We start from the raw sequence: 18,520 nt of genomic DNA, 5'->3' as shown, positions 1-18,520 counted from the left end.
AGGACGTGAGGCAAGCAGAAGTCTGGGCGAAAGGCCCTCCAAGGAGCAGATAGTCGAGAGACGAGGAAGGGCCCCCGAGGAGCAGGTACTCAGTAGTCTCACACCATGGAAGCAGGAACCGGAACAAGTACTGAAGCGAGAGTAGGTGGATTCAGCAAGATGAACTCGTTGCCAAGTCGTCGGCTGTCTGGGCCGGCAGGCTTAAGTATCCAAGATGAGTGACGTCATCTGAGGGGGACACCCCCGAGGTTCCCACCATGACGTGGTTAAAGCAGGCCCGGGAGCGCGCGTGCATGCCTAGGGAACCCCGAGGGTAAGATGGCAGTCGGCAGCATCCATGCTGTTCAGGTGGGCTCGGGAATGGAGGCAGGAAGGCCGTCGGTAGCTGCAGAGGCCGCAAGTTCGCCCAACGGAGCCAAAGCAGAGAAAAAGAAGGTGAGCAACAGAGGTCGCAGCCATCTGCGGCCGCGGAGTGTAACAGTACCCCCCCTTCTTAGGGCCCCCCGGGGGTTTGGGTTTTCTTGGGTGAGAAGTATGAAAATCAGTTCTTTATCGAGAATATTGGCTGCAGGCTTTATCGAGAATATTGGCTGCAGGCTCCCAGCTATTTTCTTCGGGCCCAAAGCCCTCCCACGAGATCAGATATTCCCATCATCTTCCGTACATCCAGGACGTCCTGTACTTGATATGTGATGTCCTCCTCCAACGCCAGAGGTTGAAGTTCAGACAGCCTTTTGGAAAATTTGGACAGGATGAGAGGCTTAAGTAATGAGACGTGGAAGGCGTTATGAATCTTGAGTGATGTGGGCAGGCGAAGGCTGTATGTAACTGGGCCCAGGCGACAAAGTACGGAAAATGGCCCGATGTGTCTGGGAGCGAAGCGGACTGAAGGTAGTTTCAGACGAATAAATCAAATACTAAGCCATACTTTATCACCAGGATTGAATTGAGGAGCTGCCCGATGATGGGTATCATAGCATTTCTTGGATTTCTGGGCAGCTTGTTGTAGAAGTCATTTAGTGTCGTCCCAAAGTTGATGCAACTCTTGGGCAGTGGCCTGGGCCGCAGGAGGCCACTGACAGAGGTAACAGATGTGGAGGCAGGGGCTGACGTCCGTATACCAGTTGGAAGGGTGAAGATCTGGTGGATGTGGAGAGATTTATTTATTTATTTATTTATTTTACGTTTTTCTATACCGGCATTCGCGATGGGTATCGCATCATGTCGGTTTACAATTAACAAGTGAAAAGGTAACAAGAGGTCATAAATAACAATAAATAACAAATTGAAAAGGTAGTAGTAATAGTAACAATATACAAGTGAAAGTTAAGGGTTGCAGTTACAATAAAACAAGGTAGTAATATAACTTGGAACAGAGAAAAGAAGCAGGGGTTTTTAACTAGATACATATGATACATATATGCCTATCAATGCATTTGAGGTAATAACGAATTGCCCTAATGCTGTGGAGTTAGTGATTAGTCAAAGACTGATTAAGGTTCAGTTTACGTCAGGAATGCTTTCATAAAAAGCCATGTTTTGAGTCTTTTCCTGAAAGTGGGGAGGCAGGGTTCCTGTCGCAAATCTGGTGGGATGGAGTTCCACAGTGATGGTCCTGCGGTGGAGAAAGCCCTGTCTCTGGCTGTTATGTGTCGCATGGTTTTGGAATGTGGAATTTGTAAGGATTCTTTGTAGGACTCTCTGATTGGTCTATTGGAAGTTAATTTTTTGAGAGGAATTTGAAGGTTGAGCTGAGAGTGTTGATGTATGGTTTTGTAAATAATGGTTATGGACTTATAAATAATTCTGTAGTGAATTGGCAGCCAATGTAAGTCTTTGAGAATTGGTGATATGTGATCTCTTCTCCGGGTGTTTGTTAATATTCTTGCAGCCGTATTTTGAGCCATCTGAAGGGGTTTAGTGTGAGAAGAGGGAAGACCTAATAGTAAAGAGTTGCAGTAATCTAGTTTTGCGAATATTATTGATTGAAGAATTGATCTGTAGTCTTGAAAGTGAAACAGAGGTCTTATTCTTTTTAAGACTTGGAGTTTATAGAAACAGTCCTTAGTAGTTTGATTTATGAATGATTTAAGGTTAAGCTTATTATCAAAGATGGCTCCTAGGTTTCTTACTTGTGGGGTTTGTAAATTCGGTGGTGGATTTGTGTCTGTATTACTGTTTTCGGTGGAAATTAGGAGGAGTTCACTTTTTGAAGAGTTTAGTATTAGATTTAGGTTGGAGAGGAGTCCGTCAATTTTTTGAAGACAAGATTCCCAAAATTCAAGAGTTTTAGTATAGGATTCTTTGATGGGGATGACTATCTGGACGTCATCTGCATATAGATAGTGTTTAAGGTTTAACTTGTTTAGAAGTTGGCAAAGAGGGAGAAGGTAGATATTAAAGAGCGTTGGTGAGAGGGAGGAGCCCTGTGGAACTCCTGAAGAGGAAGCGTAGTGCTGAGATTCTTTGTTGTGTAGTTTAACTTTGTATTTTCTGTTCCCTAAGTACGATTTGAACCACGATAGAGCTGTTCCTGTTATTCCAATATTTGCTAATTGAATTAGTAAGATGGAGTGGTTAACCGTATCAAAGGCAGCTGAGAGGTCCAGGAGGATTAGCAAGTAAGCTTGACCTTTGTCCAGGCCCATGATAAGGTAGTCAGTCAGGGAGATTAGTAGTGATTCCGTACTTAAAGATTTCCTGAAACCATATTGGGTCGGGAACAGAATTTTATGTTCTTCGAGGTAGTCTGATAGTCTGGAGTTAACCAATTTTTCCATTACCTTGGCTATGAACGGGAGATTTGATATAGGACGGAAATTGGTGGGATCATTGGGGTTTAAGTTAGGTTTTTTTAAGAGCGGTTTGATGGATGCAATTTTCAGGTCGTCAGGATAGATTCCTTGTGCTAGTGAACAGTTAATGATGTCTGTCAGAGCGGTAGATGAGATGAGATGAGAATTGAGATGAGATGAGAATTGAGGGCAAACTCAGCCCAAGGTAGTAACTTGGACCAGTCATTTTGTCGTGAGTTTACGTATGCCCGGAGAAACTGCTTCAGGGTCTGATTTGTCCTTTCCGTCTGACCACTGGCCTGCGGGTGATAGGCCGATGTAAGGTCCAAGGCAATGTCAAATTTTTTTACATAAGGCCCTCCAGAACCTGGCCGTAAATTGCACTCCCCGGTCGGAGACTATATGCCTCGGGAGTCCGTGGAGGCGGAATATATGGCGGATGAACAGTCTCACCAGCTCCAGGGCTGAAGGAAGGCTAGGTAGAGCCATAAATTGAGCCATTTCTGAAAACTGGTCCACCATAGCCCAAATGGTGTTATTGCCGCTGGAAGGAGGAAGATCCACTATGAAATCAGTGGCAATGTATGTCCATGGTTCACTGGGCACGGGAAGTGGTTGCAAGACACCCCAAGATCAACCCGTCGGCGGCTTCTGGTGGGCACAGGTGGGGCACGACTCCACGTACGCTTGAACGTCCTTCTTCATGGTCGGCCACCAGTAGAATCTCTGAAGTGAGATAAGAGTTCTAGCTTGACCTGGATGGCCCACCAGCAGGGAATCGTGTGCCCATTGGAGGATTTTTCTACGAAGTGGACGGGGAACCACCGTCTTTCCAGGAGGTACGGTGAATGTGGCGGAGAGAAGAACCTTGTCTGGATCAATGATGTGACGTGGAACATCCGGGACATCCTCAGTGGTGAAGGACAAGGAGAGGGCATCGGCTGGCCAGTATCGTAGCAAGAAATTGAACCGAGTAAAGAAAAGAGACCAGCGGGCCTGCTGGTGATTAAGGCGTTGTGCATGATGCATGTACTCAAGGTTCTTGTGGTCTGTAAATACTGTGATCTGGTGCTGAGCCCTCTCGAGCCAGGGGCGCCACTCTTCAAGGGTGGGCTTAATTGCCAATAGTTCTTTGTCCCCGATCCCATAATTGCGCTCTGCAGGTGGAAGCGGCGAGAAAAGAACGAGCAGGGGTTCAAGGTGTGATTGGCAGAATACTGGCTGAGGACTGCATCAACTCCGATGTCGGATGCGTCAACTTCGATGATGAAGGGTCGTCGAGGATCTGGGTGGCGTAAGCAAGATTCTCTAAGGAATGCGTCCTTAAGTTTCTGAAAGGCCAACATGGCCTCAGGTGACCACTGCGAGGGGTTGGCTCCCTTGCAGGCATGGCTGTGAGAGGAGCGGTCAGTGTGGAATAATGTGGAATGAGCGACCTGTAGTAGTTAGTAAATCCCAGGAATCTACGGAGTGCCTTGAGGCCCATTGGTTGGGGGCCAATCCTGGATGCTCTTGGTCTTTTGGGGATCCATCTGGAAGCCCTGACTCGAGACCACGTAACCGAGAAAAGGAAGAGTCTCTTGTTTGAAGGAACATTTCTCCAGCTTGGCATACAAGCGATTGTCCCTTAGGCGCTGAAAAACGTTGCAGATGTCTCGGCGATGATTCTGGAGGTCTCGTGAGAATACCAGGATGTCATCCAGATAGACTACGATGCACTGGTAGAGCATATCTCTGAATACCTCATTCATCATATTCTGGAACACCGCTGGAGCGTTACAAAGGCTGAAGGGCATTACCAGGTATTCGAAATGGCCGTCACGGGTGTCGTATCTGGACCAAATTGTAAGCCCCCCTCAGATCCAATTTGGAGAATATTTTGGCCCCCTGGAGCCTGTCAAACAGTTCAGAGATTAGTGGCAAGGGGGCATCGGTCCTTCTGGGTAATTTCGTTTATGCCGCAGTAATCTATTCACGGCCGGAGGGAAGTGTCCCTTTTCCCCACGAAAAAGAATCCCGCTCCAGCGGGAGACTTGGAAGGCCGAATGAAGCCTTTTGCCAAAATATCTTGTATGTAGTCTGACATAGCTTTAGTCTCTGTTAGCGAAAGTGGGTACACCCTTCCACGAGGAGGCTCTGAGTTCGTAGCAAATTTATCACACGATCAAATGAATGATGAGGTGGAAGGTGTCCGCAGCCTTCTTTGAAAATACATCGGTGTAAGCGGAGTACTGCAGTGGGAGACCCGGGAAAGATGCTGTGGTAGTTAGGCAAGGCATGGGTGACATGACAGGAGTTTCCCCATTGGGATAGTTGTAAGGTGCTCTAGTCGAATTGCAGAGTGTGAAGTTTCAACCAGGGTAGCGCAAAAACCATCGGGTGGACGGCCTTGTCCAGTACCAGAAAAGAGATGGTCTCCATGTGCATGGATCCGGTGCGAAGTCGGATGGGAACTGTGGAGCAAGTAACTTCGCCATACTGTTTGATGATCACTGGTGCTGAGGTGGGCACCCATCAGGACATTAGAGACATTATCTCCATTGGTGAGCACTAAATAGAGTATAGCTCCCTCCCTCGTGGGTTCCGTTACCATTTGTTTGAACAGAGCCCCTTGCAGGGTATCCACTATCTCTCTACTATTGTTAGATTCCGCTGAAGCAATTCTCCAGTCTACATCTGGCAGATTAAAATATCCAACAATCACTTCTCCCTTCTTTCCCATCTTTTGGATGTCTTCAAGCAGATCTGTCAAGCTCTTCCATATGATTTGGAGGCCTGTAAACTACTCCAATAAAAACGGATGCCCCATCATCTTTTTTTAGGTCGGCCCATCATGGCTGGTTATAGCCTGAATGATCTCCCCTCAAGATTCTTTGTTTACATTTTTGAAATAAATTGTCTCCTTCGTAGTGGCTTCTACATTAACTTTGTCTTTACATTGAATACTCTTGCATTTAGTTGGATACACTTAAATAAGAAATTGTGGTCTTGGGGCATATCGCTTAAACTATATAAACGTGGAAGTAAAAACAGCATTTTACTTTACCACTTAAAGCAATCACCTCGAAGGTGACATCCACGTTAAAACAATCATCTTCAAGCCCCTTTTATTCATTTCCGGATTTGAACAATAGCCTGCATCATATTCAGTTCAATCTATGGAATGTATTTAATCTGTTAATAAAAACTGCCTAGTTTTAAAAGTTAAAACAGTTGTAAACCTACTTGGAAGTTATTATTTTGTGGCTAAGTGCCACACAATTTGTAAAATAAAATACAATGAGGTTTTTTGCGTCGTGTAACAGCTTCTTGGGAAAAAGAGAACGTTAGCCTAATCTTCCGCTAGAAATGTTGTAGGAGAAAGTTATAAATAATTGGCCGATTTTAAAGCAAAGAGAACAATCGCATCTGCCCCAGACAACAACAAACTCGCAGCCGTACAAGCGTTGCTATGGGAGCGACCTCTTTCCCTTCCGCAAATGGCTACAAGCGCCGTCCAGATCGCGAGCTGAGGGTTTCCGGAACAGCGACTCTCGCGCGATTTCAGGCTGCGTTACTCGGGGGGGCGGGGGCTGTCGCGCGATTTGCCGCCGGATGCAGGAAGCGGGATCGGAAACGGAGTGGCCAGGTGAAGAAAAAAAAAAAAAAAAGCAAACAAACAACTGGGAAAAAAAAAAAAAAAAGCCCTCAAAACGAAACCGCTTCAGCAGCGTTGGATGTTCCGCCTCGGAGCCATCTCAGGGCCGGGGGACTGACTCACTCCCGCCTGACTCGTCCTCGGTGCGGCAGAGAGGAGCTGCCCCGGATGTGGGGAAGAAGCCGGGGCGGCGACCGGTGACCCCCCCCCACCGTTGCTGCTCCTTCTGGGGGGGCAGTGTGCCTGTCGCAGGCTCGGAAGCTGCTGCTTCCCTGCAGTCCCCGTTTCGCTGCGCGGTATAATTGGAGGGGGAAGGTTTCAGGGCAGACGGAGGAGGAGGCGGCACCGCAGGGAAGATGGACGAAGTCTTCGCGGTTTAGGCTGAGACAATCCGGGGGTGGCAGTGCCATTCGGGCGGGCGGGCTTCGTTCTGGGAGGCGAATTGTTTGTTGTCACTGCTGGTGATCGGCCTTGGTTACTTGAGGGTGCGGGGAAGAGCAGCACATGAAGAATGATGATAATGAAAAAGCTCCGCGACACTGAATGAAGACTGTCAACAAGAAGAAGCTTTGCCGGCGTGCACATTTACAACCAGTTAAAGGCATGTATTACGTTTTATTCTGCATCATCAGTACAGAAATATTTTCTTTATTAGATTGTCATTCCACTCTCCCCCCCCCCCCCCCCCCAGAAATGACTTATTTCTCATCTATGTATTTGTGATGATTCGTTCAGAGAAAACTTTCTGTGCAATGCTGTCTCTTTTTTTTGTTTTTGGGTTTTCTTAAAGAAAATAATCCTTTCTGTTAGACACTTAATATAATTGGCTTATTTCCCAATACTGATCTTTTGCCTTAACAGACATTAAGGTAGAATACAGTACAATATCATTCATGGTCTAGGAGTTGTTTCTGCAGCTATGTAACTGTATTTTTTTCCCCAGTATTACTTCTAACAGTTCGCATGCTTTTTCTACTTTCACCTCTATTTAGTCATTATTTACATTTTTTTCCCATTGGTGTATAGTGCACTTTGTGTACTATTAAAATACATTGCATTTTGAGTAGATTTGTTTCCCTTTATCCAAACGGGCTATGTACTCGTGTTAATGTGACTCTGTGACTTTAGTTTGTATTTTGAAACAGGCTCTGAAAAAAGATGGTCAGAAGAATATTGTTAGCAATAAATGTGTGTAGCAGTGTCTTCTTTTATGAGGGACTCTGAGACAGGAAGAGAAACCTGGTTTATTTTATATGTCGCCCATGCACCTTTTTCCTTATCTGTAGTGGGGACTAATAAGAGAAAATGTTCTGCATGCCACGCTTTTTTCTTTATTTTTTTTTGTACCTGAATTATATTTAAGGATAGAGGGTTGATTTATTTATTTATTTTTTATTCTTATGGGCTTCAAATATTTTGGAGGTTTTCTTTGAGGTCAGTGTACTAACCTCCATAATTGTGCACAGGTCTTGCTAAAAGGGCTAATAATGCATGTTATTTGCAATAACATGATCTTTCTTCTTTTAATTTATAAAATGTAGGTATTTGCTTTGCATTGTTTGTAATAGTGTGTGCTGTTTCACCTTTTATGTTGCAAAATTTAGTGTGTGCCAAATTGTATTTAAATTAAGTTAATGAGTCATGATGCGAAATTATGCAAGGCAGCTTCCTATTATATAGTAAAACACAAAATTAATTTTGCATATGCAATGTCACAATAACTTCTCAAAAAAACTTTGTAGAAACACTATGGGGCGGACTTTAAAACCCCTGCGCGCGTAAGTCCTTCCGGATTTACGCGCGCAGGGCCCTCGCGCGCCGGCGCGCCTATTTTGCATAGGCCGCCGGCGCGCACAGAGCCCCGGGACGCGCGTAAGTCCCGGGGCTTCCTGTCGGGGGCGTGGCGGGGGGTGTGGCGGGATGACGCGGCGTTTAAGGGGTGGGGCACGACGTTTTGGGGGCGGCGATGTGGGCGTGGTTGCGTTCCGGGGGCGGGGCCTCTGCCTCCGGAACAGCCCCCAGGACCGGAGCACGGAGCGGGGCAGCCGGCCGAGACGTTCAAAGTTATGCCTGCTTTCAGCAGGCGTAATTTTGCCGACAAAGGTAAGGGGGGGGTTTAGATAGGGCCGGGGGGGTGGGTTAGGGAGGGGAAGGTGGGGGGAGGGCGAAGGAAAGTTCCCTCTGAGGCTGCTCCGAAATCGGAGCGGCCTCGGGGGGAACAGGCAGCGCGCGCTGGGCTCGGCGTGCGCAGGTTGCACAAATGTGCACCCCCTTGCGCGCGCTGATCCCGGATTTTATAAGAGACGCGCGGCTACGCGCGTCTCTTATAAAATCCAGCATACTTTTGTTCGCGCCTGCTACGTAAACAAAAGTACATGCTCGCGCAAGTATTTAAAATCTGCCCCTATGTGTACTATTTTTCTACTGGGCTTCTTTGCATGGAAGTGCAAGCAGAAAAATGTATGCTATTTACAGAATTATGGTGAAGTTCGTACTTTAGTACATCTGCTTCTTCATATTTTGTCTTTTCTCACAGGACAAGCAGGATGGTAGCCCTCACATATGGGTGACATCATCAGGATGGAGCCCAATCACGGAACACTTTTGTCAAAGTTTCTAGAACTTTGGCACCTACTGGGCATGCCCAGCATGGCACCAACCCTGCATCCAGCAGGGGGTCCCCCTTCAGTCTTCTATTTTCTGCGCAGCAGTAACCACGCGGGTCAAGGAGCTCTTGAGATTCCTGAATGGAATTTTCCTCTCAGAACTTCTTCAAAAAAACTTTCAAAATTTTTACCCCGTAGGGGTCCCCCTATCTATATCCATGCGCTGCGGTCGAAAGGTAAGCTTTTACCCTTGTTGCGGTCGATTCTTGTCGAGTTTTCCCTTCGGGGCCTACTGGCCATCAACCGTACCGCAGCTAAATTTTTGTCGGAGTCATGGCGTTGGCTTTTCGTCTGTACCCCGACTGTGCTCTAACAATGTTGCTCACTGACCTGCACTGGATCTGTGTAATGTGTTTGGGGTCCAACCACGATGTCTTAATTTGCACCAAATGTGCCCAAATGACACCCAAAGGTCGCAAGGCTCGTTTAGGGAAAATGGAGTTTCTCTTTCAGGCAAAAACCCCGACTCCATCGATAACTTCGTCTGAGCCAGTACCATCGACCTCTCGCCAGCACCGGGACACTGCTGCTGCCTGACCGGTGTCGACGATCCCAAAGATGTCGATTCCCTCTTTGCCTCCGCAAGAAAAGGACCGAGGGGATCATCGTGAAAAGTGGCGACACCATCATCGGAAGGCTCAGTCCGCCGATCCAGGAAAGTCCTTGGTATCGGCGTCAACAGAGCTACTGACAAAGAAGCCCCGACCAGAAAAGGCCCCATCCTCTTCTGAGACCGGATCACCGAGGCATTCCCCACCGTCAGTGGAGCCTTCTACTCAGATTCCATTATCGTCGGATGATGAGGAGTCACTGATACCCATTCCACCGTCTGGGATCTTACCACTGACTTGATCATCGATATCACCTGTCCCTTCGGTGCTACCGTCGATGCCTCCATCGATGCCTAGGCCAGGGCCTTCAGGATTAGCACCTTTTCTCCCTTCTGGAGACCCACTAAGTGCTGGAGATCAACCTTATGATCCCTGGATAGATGATTCTTCCCAGGACACAGATGATCTACCATCAGAGCCCTCTCCTTCACATGAAAAACAACGCTCTCCACCAGAACATCTGTCTTTCATTAATTGCATCAAGGATATGTCTGAAATCATTCCTTTCCAACTTCAGACAGAAAAGGACGCTAGGCACAAGATGCTGGAAGTACTCCAGTTTCTTGGTGCTCCCAAGGAAATCATGTCTATTCCTATTCATGAAATCCTGCTTGATCTCTTGAAAAGGAACTGGGAACACCCTGGTTCCATTCCACCTGTCAACCGCAGAACAGATGCCACCTATCTGGTGCAGTCAGCTCATGAGTTCCAGAAGCCTCAGTTGGATCATCACTCCGTGGTTGTTGAATTGGCCCAGAAGACGGCACAACGTTCAAAACCCCATTCCTCCATACCTTCAGGGAAGGATCAGAAATCCCTGGATGCTTTTGGCAGGCGAGTCTTCCATGGATCAATGCTCATATCCCACATTGCCTCTTACCAGTTATACATGACATAAGGATCCAGGATTTCTCGGACTCTTTACCAGAGCAACTCCAGACTCAACTTCATGCTCTAGCTCAAAAAGGTCTGGATGCTGGAAAGCACGAAGTCTGCGCTGCGTATAATATCTTCGACACAGCCTCCAGAGTATCTGCAGTGGGGATCAATGCAAGAAGATGGGCCTGGCTAAAATCTTCAGACTTAAGGCCAGAAGTCCAAGACAGGCTAGCAGATCTACCCTGTGTGGGAGATTAATCTCTTCGGGGAAAAGGTCCGAGAGATCGTAGCGCAGTTGAAAGACCATTATGAGACACTGCGCCAGCTTTCCTCTGTGCCGTCTGAGTTCCCTTCCGTCCCTAAGAGAACTATCAGGCGTGACTCGAAGCGGCCTACCTACAAGCCAAGAAAGTTTTTTATTCTCCAGCTTCTAGAGGACGACCTTCCAGACCTTACTAAAAAGGTCAATCCAGGCAGTCTCGGCCTCAAAAGTCTCAGCCAGCTCCTCAGCCTGGACCAGCATCAGGATTTTGACTCCTTTCTAGAGTGTAAGCCATCCTCCTTTTCCATCCATACCGGTCGGCGGTAGACTCTGCCACTTCAACAGTGCTTGGCACTCAGTCACCACAGACCAATGGGTACCCGCAGTAGTCACTCATGGTTACCACCTAAATTTCCTGACTGTTCCAGCGGACTCTCCACCTCGGCTGAGGTGGAGGATGTCCGACCACTCTCCCTTGCTCGATGAGGAGGTCTCTTCCCTCCTCAATTCACGAGCAGTAGAGCCAGTGCCCCTCTCCCGGTATTTTCTAATACCAAAAAAATCAGGTGGCATACACTCGATACTGGACCTCCGCGCCATAAACAAATTCTCGCAGAGAGAAAAATTCAAAATGGTAACCTTGGGCTCTCCTCCATTTATTTATTTATCGAGTTTTATATACTGTCAGGAAAAATTATGCTGCTAAGTGCTACGATACTGCCGCTAGTGCATAGCGGTGTCCCTTGACCCCCTTCTGTTCTTCACCAGAACAGTTACTCAAATACCTACATTTACTCTTCAGATCTGGACTAGCGATCTCATCCATTAGAGGTCCCCTCAGTGCCATCGCGATGTACCATTCGTCTATTCAAGGCATCTCCATCTCCACGCATCTGCTGATATCTCACTTTATGAGGGCCGCTCTATGGCTCAGGCCTCCTACTTTACGACCTGCCATTCCTTGGGACTTGAACGTAGTCCTAAAAGCATAAATGCTTCGATTATATACGCTACACATCTAGCTGTGCTCCAAATCCTTGAGCTGGGGACTCCCAGACAGCATGGCTAATTCAGCCTGCTTATCTGCCGGGGAAAAAAGCAAGTTTGCTTATCGTAACGGTGTTTTCTGTAGATAGTAGGATGAATTAGCCATGGGTTCCCTCCCTCCTCCCTGGACAGTCTTCTTCTTCCTCTACCTTACTATTCTGCGCTCTATTTTCTGTGCTTTGAGACCAACTAAGAAGAGATCGTTGATTGCATGTGCGGGAAGGCTAGGAGAAGTTCCCGTCTTGAGCTGCCAGGGGCGCTCTCAGACGGCATGGCTAACTCATCCTATCTATGGAAAACACTGTACCTCCTTAACCTGGTCCTCATCCAGACTCTTTCCCCCTCCCCCCCCAGCTAGGTCCCCATCAATCACTTTCTCAACCCTCCTCAACTCTCTCTCTTTCAACAGCTCCCTAGTTGCCCCCATTTCCATCTTTTGTACTCATTCCCTTTTCATCTCTTTTCCATCCCCAGCTCCGTTCCTGTCTCTCTTATCCCCTTCCTAACTTCCTATTCCCATTTCCATCTCTCATATGCTCTTCATAGACAGTCTACCCTGCCCTCCAGGTCCTTCACACTATCTCTTCATGTAGCCCTTCTGCCCTATCTCACCCACTCATAACTTACCACCCATTTAATATATCCCTGCTATCCCACCACCCAGTTCTTGAGTCCTTGCTGTTTCAATTTGTGACTAAATTCCAGAATTTCTGACCCAATCTGTGAATTTTCACCCCCACCCCCCATTCTAGTAGCTTCAAAGCTGTTATTTCTGCCTCCCAGGGCTTTTCTCTCTTCTTCACCTGCTCTTTTTTTATCACCTGGCACTTCTCATTTGCTTCATCTGCCACTGTTGTTTTTACCTCCTATGTTGTTCATAGAAAGAGTCGGTAGTTTCAATTATATGGTGCTCTATAGATCTCCAGATCTCCATGCAGTTAAAACAGTTGATCTGTGAACTGCATGGGGGAGAGAGGTGATGACGGCGGCAGGTGGAGCCAGTTAGAAGTACCAGGCTCGCTAGGGCCAGCCTACAGAGGGGGGAATTGGGGGCAGGGCCAGCAGCATGGTCAAGAATGGGGGGAGGGGGAGGCAAGCCATTTATTTGTGGGGGGGGGGGGTAGTTTGAGAGGGACATTTCTCCCACCCCCAATGAAGGAGGCAGTGGGGGAGCACATTGAGCAACCGCAACACAGCTTCGGACGTTGCTGTGAGACCAGTTGAGAAGGGCTGCCATATATTGTCTACCTTTTGGTTTGAAAATACAATACAGTTATATGTGAGCAGAAAGAAACCTTGTTTAGCCGAGGCTCTAGCTTTCTCTGCCTGATGGTGACTAGAAATATGTGGGATTGTTAAAGCAGAGACGGATAAACATGCTTCTTGGATTGCAGTATTACAAAAAGTGAAACTGAAAGCGATCCTGGAAAGCTTCCTATTTATGGGTAGAATCTGTGTGAATATATTGGAGAAGGTTTCGGATAAATTTTGGTGGTAGCGTCTCAAGTGGCACCTCTAGGTTAAAGCACTTTAAGCTTTAACCCGTATCCTCTATTGTATTTCTTAATTATTACCACCTTTACTTCCTTCCACCTCTTACTTCCTTCCAGCTACATAAGCTTCCAAGTTCCTCATCCTTGTTGAATGTAACTTTGCCTTATTCATTTCTTTTGTTTAATTTTCTTTAGTTACTCTACAGTTATACCCTTGTTAAATGTAAACCAATCTGATATGGTTATTACTATGAAGGTCGGTATAAAAAAAGTGTTAAATAAAATAAATAAATAAATAAATAGAAGAAACCTTAATATATTAAAGATGGCAGACTGTTTTATTTGTCCTCATTTTAAAAAGAATGCTTATAATTAACTGGCATTGAGAAAATGTCCAGTGTCCCAGTCACTTGATTTCTTCTTCATCCTCCTCCTGCCCACTTGAGGTGGTTTTATGAAGTGGTTCTCAGTTTGTGGCCAGAAGCCGAGTCTGGTTGCCAAGTGTTTTCGGTTCTTTGGGCCTACTTTTTATAGTTGTTTGTTCTTTGTAAGGTATTTATAAGGGATATATGAATAGTGAAGAAAACATGGTGTCAGTGTAACTCATGTTTTGGAATTTTTCATATATATAACACTTGCCAGAGAAGTTTTCCTGAGCTGGTGGTAATAAATGTCCAAGCACTTGAAGCCCCTTACCTACTATTAGCAGCATATTGGTGGCAGCATATTTATGTGGCATCTTTCTCCAAGGCAGATTTAATGACAGTTATCCATAACAGATTGCAGGCCAAATTAGTAGAATATTCAGAAGATTGGGAGAAGGAGTAGTAACAGCCTCTCCCATGAGGTTAGAGGAGAAGAGAGACAAGCTAGGTGGCGAACACACAGGAAAACAGAGAAAGCAGAAGAAAAGAAAAATGGAATAGTTCTTCGAAGAATACCGTGCACAACTTTGTACACTATATTGCACATGAGAACTTTTTTTGCGCATACAGCCCACAAACAGTTAAAGGAAGCATTGATGGTGAAAGAAAATTTTGGTTGAGTCTTTACTTACAAACATTTCCCATGCACACCTGTATTTCAGAGAGAGGCTGGCACATAAATGTGGCATAATGAGGAAAAAAGATTGAGATGGGAAAAAGTGGTTTGAGTGCATGGAACAATGCACTGGCTAGGCAGGAGTGGAGAGAGACCAAGGACTCTGAATAAGACCGAGCAAGTCTGTGTATGTAACAAAAGATAAGGCTGATGTTTAATTGTTTTAGATGGGATTATTGTTTCGTTTAAGTTTTATGTACGTTTGGTATTCACCACTCCAGTCAGATCTGTTATCTGAGTGTGTGGTGTATAAGAAATGTGAAATAAATAAATATAGATATCTTGAACTAAATCTGTTCAATTGTGAAAGAGGGATGATGTGAGTAAACAGTGGCCATCCTGTTCCTAACATGAATGTGTCTTCTTTTGGGGGGGACGGGACATCAGTGCCTTCATTTTTATTGTCTTAGAACACCTTTGCAGTGCACAAAATTACTTTTTGGATGCAGGGCCTTTGCTTTCACTGGACAGACGCTTAGCAATATGGATCCATTTCAATGTATGTGGCTACAAGGTGAAAGTCTTCTAAGAGCCTGATATTCCAAGAGGGCTTGGCACCTGATTTAAGGCCCCTTAAATTGCTAAACATAAGAGCCTTAAATCAGTCTTCTAATTAAGGTTCCTAAACTTGGGAGAGGTATTGAGGTGATTAAGTTCAGACACCTGCACCTAAAATTAGTGCAGAGCGCTTAAATTTGTCCCACCCCTGACATGCTCCCTTTTAAGGTGACCACATTGTGGTTTAAGGCTCCTAAATTTTGGTGCTAAGTGTGCCTAACTCTTAAAGTTAGGCACATGGTGCTATTGAATATCGGGCTCTGGTTTTCCTTTAAGAAACATTTTGAACTGATAGAGCAGGTAGTGTGGTCATATAGTTGGTGATTTTTTCTTAATTATAGATTTAGTAATTAATCTGAAGACCCCTTTTTTATGCCTCATTATTACACCTGTACTAGACCTCGTGTTACTGCATTTGTTGTCTATAATGCACATAGTTCTAAGTTGATTAAATAATGTGATTAATTGCAGTAAGATACCTGGGATGCATACAGTACCTGCTTGTTATTGCATTATTGAACAGATTATTAATTGGTACTATACTAGTTCTTTGCATGATGTTTCAGCTTTTCCTTACATATTTTCTAAATTTTTGTTGTGTTTTTCATTTGTAGGTCACCTATTTAAGATTTCCTGCTTAGCTGATTGAAGCAGTTTCCTTGATTTATAAGATTACCACCTCCAAAACGAAAATAAGCAATCATGCCGCCGCGGCCATCTTCAGGGGAACTTTGGGGCATCCACTTGATGCCCCCGAGAATACTGGTAGAATGTTTACTCCCTAATGGCATGATGGTGATTTTAGAATGCCTCCGTGAGGCGACCTTAGTGACTATTAAACATGAACTCTTTAAAGAAGCCCGGAAGTACCCTCTTCACCATCTCCTGCAGGATGAATCCTCTTATATTTTTGTAAGCGTCACACAGGAGGCGGAACGAGAAGAATTTTTTGATGAAACAAGACGACTTTGTGACCTTCGGCTTTTCCAGCCTTTTCTAAAAGTCATTGAGCCGGTGGGTAACAGAGAAGAGAAAATTCTCAATCGAGAGATAGGTAAGGCGTGCTTGATGATTAACTGAGTTAAAACAGCTGATGTGACTTAATCTGCTTTTCATGTTTCATGCCATGGATAATAGTCGAATGTAACACGTGTATTTTTAGATGGATGGATGTCTGCAGAAACTGGTATGTTAAACCTGAATTCTTCAGAGCGTGGGGCAGTATTTAAATACATTCCAGTGAAGGAAGGAGGAGTTGAACCCCTGTGTGCAAGGGTGAATTGAAAAAAAAATCAAGTGAATTGATCTTGATATATTTTTCTAAATTTTCATACTTTTAATTTGTAATTACCGGTATATCTAATTTTGTTGAGTGTTCATTGTGGAAGACTTAAGTAAACAAAACACTTTCTATCTTAATATTCATGTAGTATGTTGAAGGTTTTAGTAGCAGTTTGTTAAATTTTATTTTATATAGGGCATATCTTGATTTTGTTCAGTAGCTGTATACTCTGACAGAAATAAGCTTGCATAGTTTTGTTAATTTCTAAGGTTAGATTGATATTTGAATTGTTCATTTCAGTTGATTCACATAAGTTTTATCAGCTTATTTCAGTTGACTGAAGTTCAGCATAAGGAATATTCATTTTCTTTCTCAGTGTTTTAGATGGGTGGATCCAGAACAAGTGGGTAATGCATCTCTACCAGCAGATGGAGACAGACAGCAAAGCTGACCTCACGGTATATGTACTCATGCAGTGACGTCAGCCCCCCCTCCCCAGTATTCTTCGTCTCCAGCAGATGGTGGACGTGCATTGCTTAATGTTTTTAGAGGAGAAAAAGAAGAGAGAAAATTCATTCGCCCTGCTCTCCTGTGGTGGTAACATATGGTTCCTCCCTCAGTTGAGAATTCCCGAGGTGATGTATATTAGATTCTCCCTCAGATGAGTGCCTTGGTCCTGTAGATGGTTTTCAGCCAGCATATACTTAGTTGTAAAAGGCAAGCGGGTGCAGGAAGCCATGCATGGTGGTGATGGTATATGCCCTCTCCCCCTGCAGCCAGAAACTGATTACTCAGCCAGGGCGCGCTGAGCTTAGGTAAAGCAAAAAAAAAAAAAAAAAGAGAGAGAGCAAAGGAGGTTTTTGTATAGGGATTCCTCCGGTTTCTGTGCTCGGTGTGCCAATGTTTGTACCCACCTCTGGTGGAGTTTAGGGGACGTGGGCGGCCTGGTGGGTTGAGCAGTCTTTTTGGCTAGGTCCCGCTGTCAGGCTTATCACTGTTCTCCTCATGGTAGGCTGCGGCTTTGTTTTCGCGTGTTTTCCTCTGTATTAGGCTGCCCTCTTCAGGACCATTGCTTTGTACGATTGCATCTGGCTGTGTATCCAGTTGTGCGCCCGGTTTCTGGATGCTTAGTTGGGCACCTGCTTGGGCGTCCAGTTGGTGGTGGCATCTGTTTGAGGCAGGTGCGTTTACCTATACGCACAGTCTGAGCGGCCTTGTGAGCACTCAGACTTTGGGTGCTCATCGAGGCACAGGGTTGTGTCCCTATTTTTTGCAGCACGAATATAGCTGGATGCACACTTTTCAGTCGCCTGTTAGAACATACTGTGGGGCCTATAGCAAAGCAACCGCTGTGCCCTCTGTGCTGCTTGTCATATTTGGTCATCTCAGCCTGGTGTCCCTTCTAGCTTGTGTCAGTGCTGCTTGGAAGCTCAGGAGGAATTGCCTTCTGATTTTACTAAGTTCGGTTCTTCTCAGCCTGATGTGGGTTTGGGTAAAGACGTGTCAGAAAGGGCACCTGACTTTAGAACTCCCCTAACTGGTTCATTAGTGGGAGAAGGTAGTTCAGTGAGCTACCGGTTTTGGTATGGATCAATCTACCTTTTCTTGGGTGGAATTTTTTTCAAGGATTGCAGTCTTTTTTTTTTTTTTCTTCAGGTGCAGTCCTCTGCCCCAGCCAATCTTGCCAGAATAGAGTTGCAGGTGGTGAACTCCTACACGCCTGGTGCTGCAGCTAAGTGTCAAAATATGCCCAGAGGGGGGCGCTGTTTGCCGCGTGAGGGAACAGCTGCTTGTGATTAGGGTTCCTGCTTTGCAGATACTTAAAATACAAGTGTGCCGCGGAAATTCGCCGAACTTTCAATCTGAACAATAACCCCGGTTGGAGCAAGCAACACGGACAAAAATCGCAGGGCACAGCAGCAGACGTTCACGGCAGGTCGGGAGTTTTGGCATTAAGTGTGGCTCCTACTTTTATGTCTTCCCGCCCGCCATCTTTGCCATGATATCTCAGCTTCAGCTCCCGACGCAGGTCAGCCGGGGCAGCTGCCTATTGCTTTAATCCATTTTTTTTTTTTAAACTAAAAAAATGATCAAAATTGGGGAACTTTAAAATAGAAACTCTGAAGAGCTGAACGCGGTGGACTGAGCAGGCTGCTAGTGCCGGAAATTCCTGCTTCCTCCTCTTACCA

The 18,520-nt window shown here is 45.6% G+C and overlaps 1 protein-coding gene across 2 annotated transcripts in view; it reads left to right on the top strand.

Moving 5' to 3' along the window:
* The first annotated feature begins 6,412 nt into the window (after positions 1-6,412).
* The window catches only part of PIK3CA (phosphatidylinositol-4,5-bisphosphate 3-kinase catalytic subunit alpha), a 191,038-nt gene continuing 178,930 nt past the window's right edge, over positions 6,413-18,520 (top strand). Inside the window, exons 1-2 of one of the 2 annotated variants that reach the window (XM_029615553.1) lie at positions 6,413-7,033; positions 15,664-16,103. In XM_029615553.1, coding sequence (XP_029471413.1) covers positions 15,752-16,103 — 352 coding nt within the window. In that variant the 5' untranslated portion in view covers positions 6,413-7,033; positions 15,664-15,751. The remainder of the gene's footprint in view (positions 7,034-15,663; positions 16,104-18,520) is intronic. The other variant, XR_003858598.1, reaches the window with a different exon arrangement.

Source organism: Rhinatrema bivittatum, chromosome 9 (genome assembly GCF_901001135.1).
Source record: "Rhinatrema bivittatum chromosome 9, aRhiBiv1.1, whole genome shotgun sequence".
Lineage (NCBI taxonomy): Eukaryota > Metazoa > Chordata > Amphibia > Gymnophiona > Rhinatrematidae > Rhinatrema > Rhinatrema bivittatum.
The sequence above is the reverse complement of the archived record's forward strand: the minus strand, read 5'-3'. Positions and strand labels throughout refer to the sequence as shown.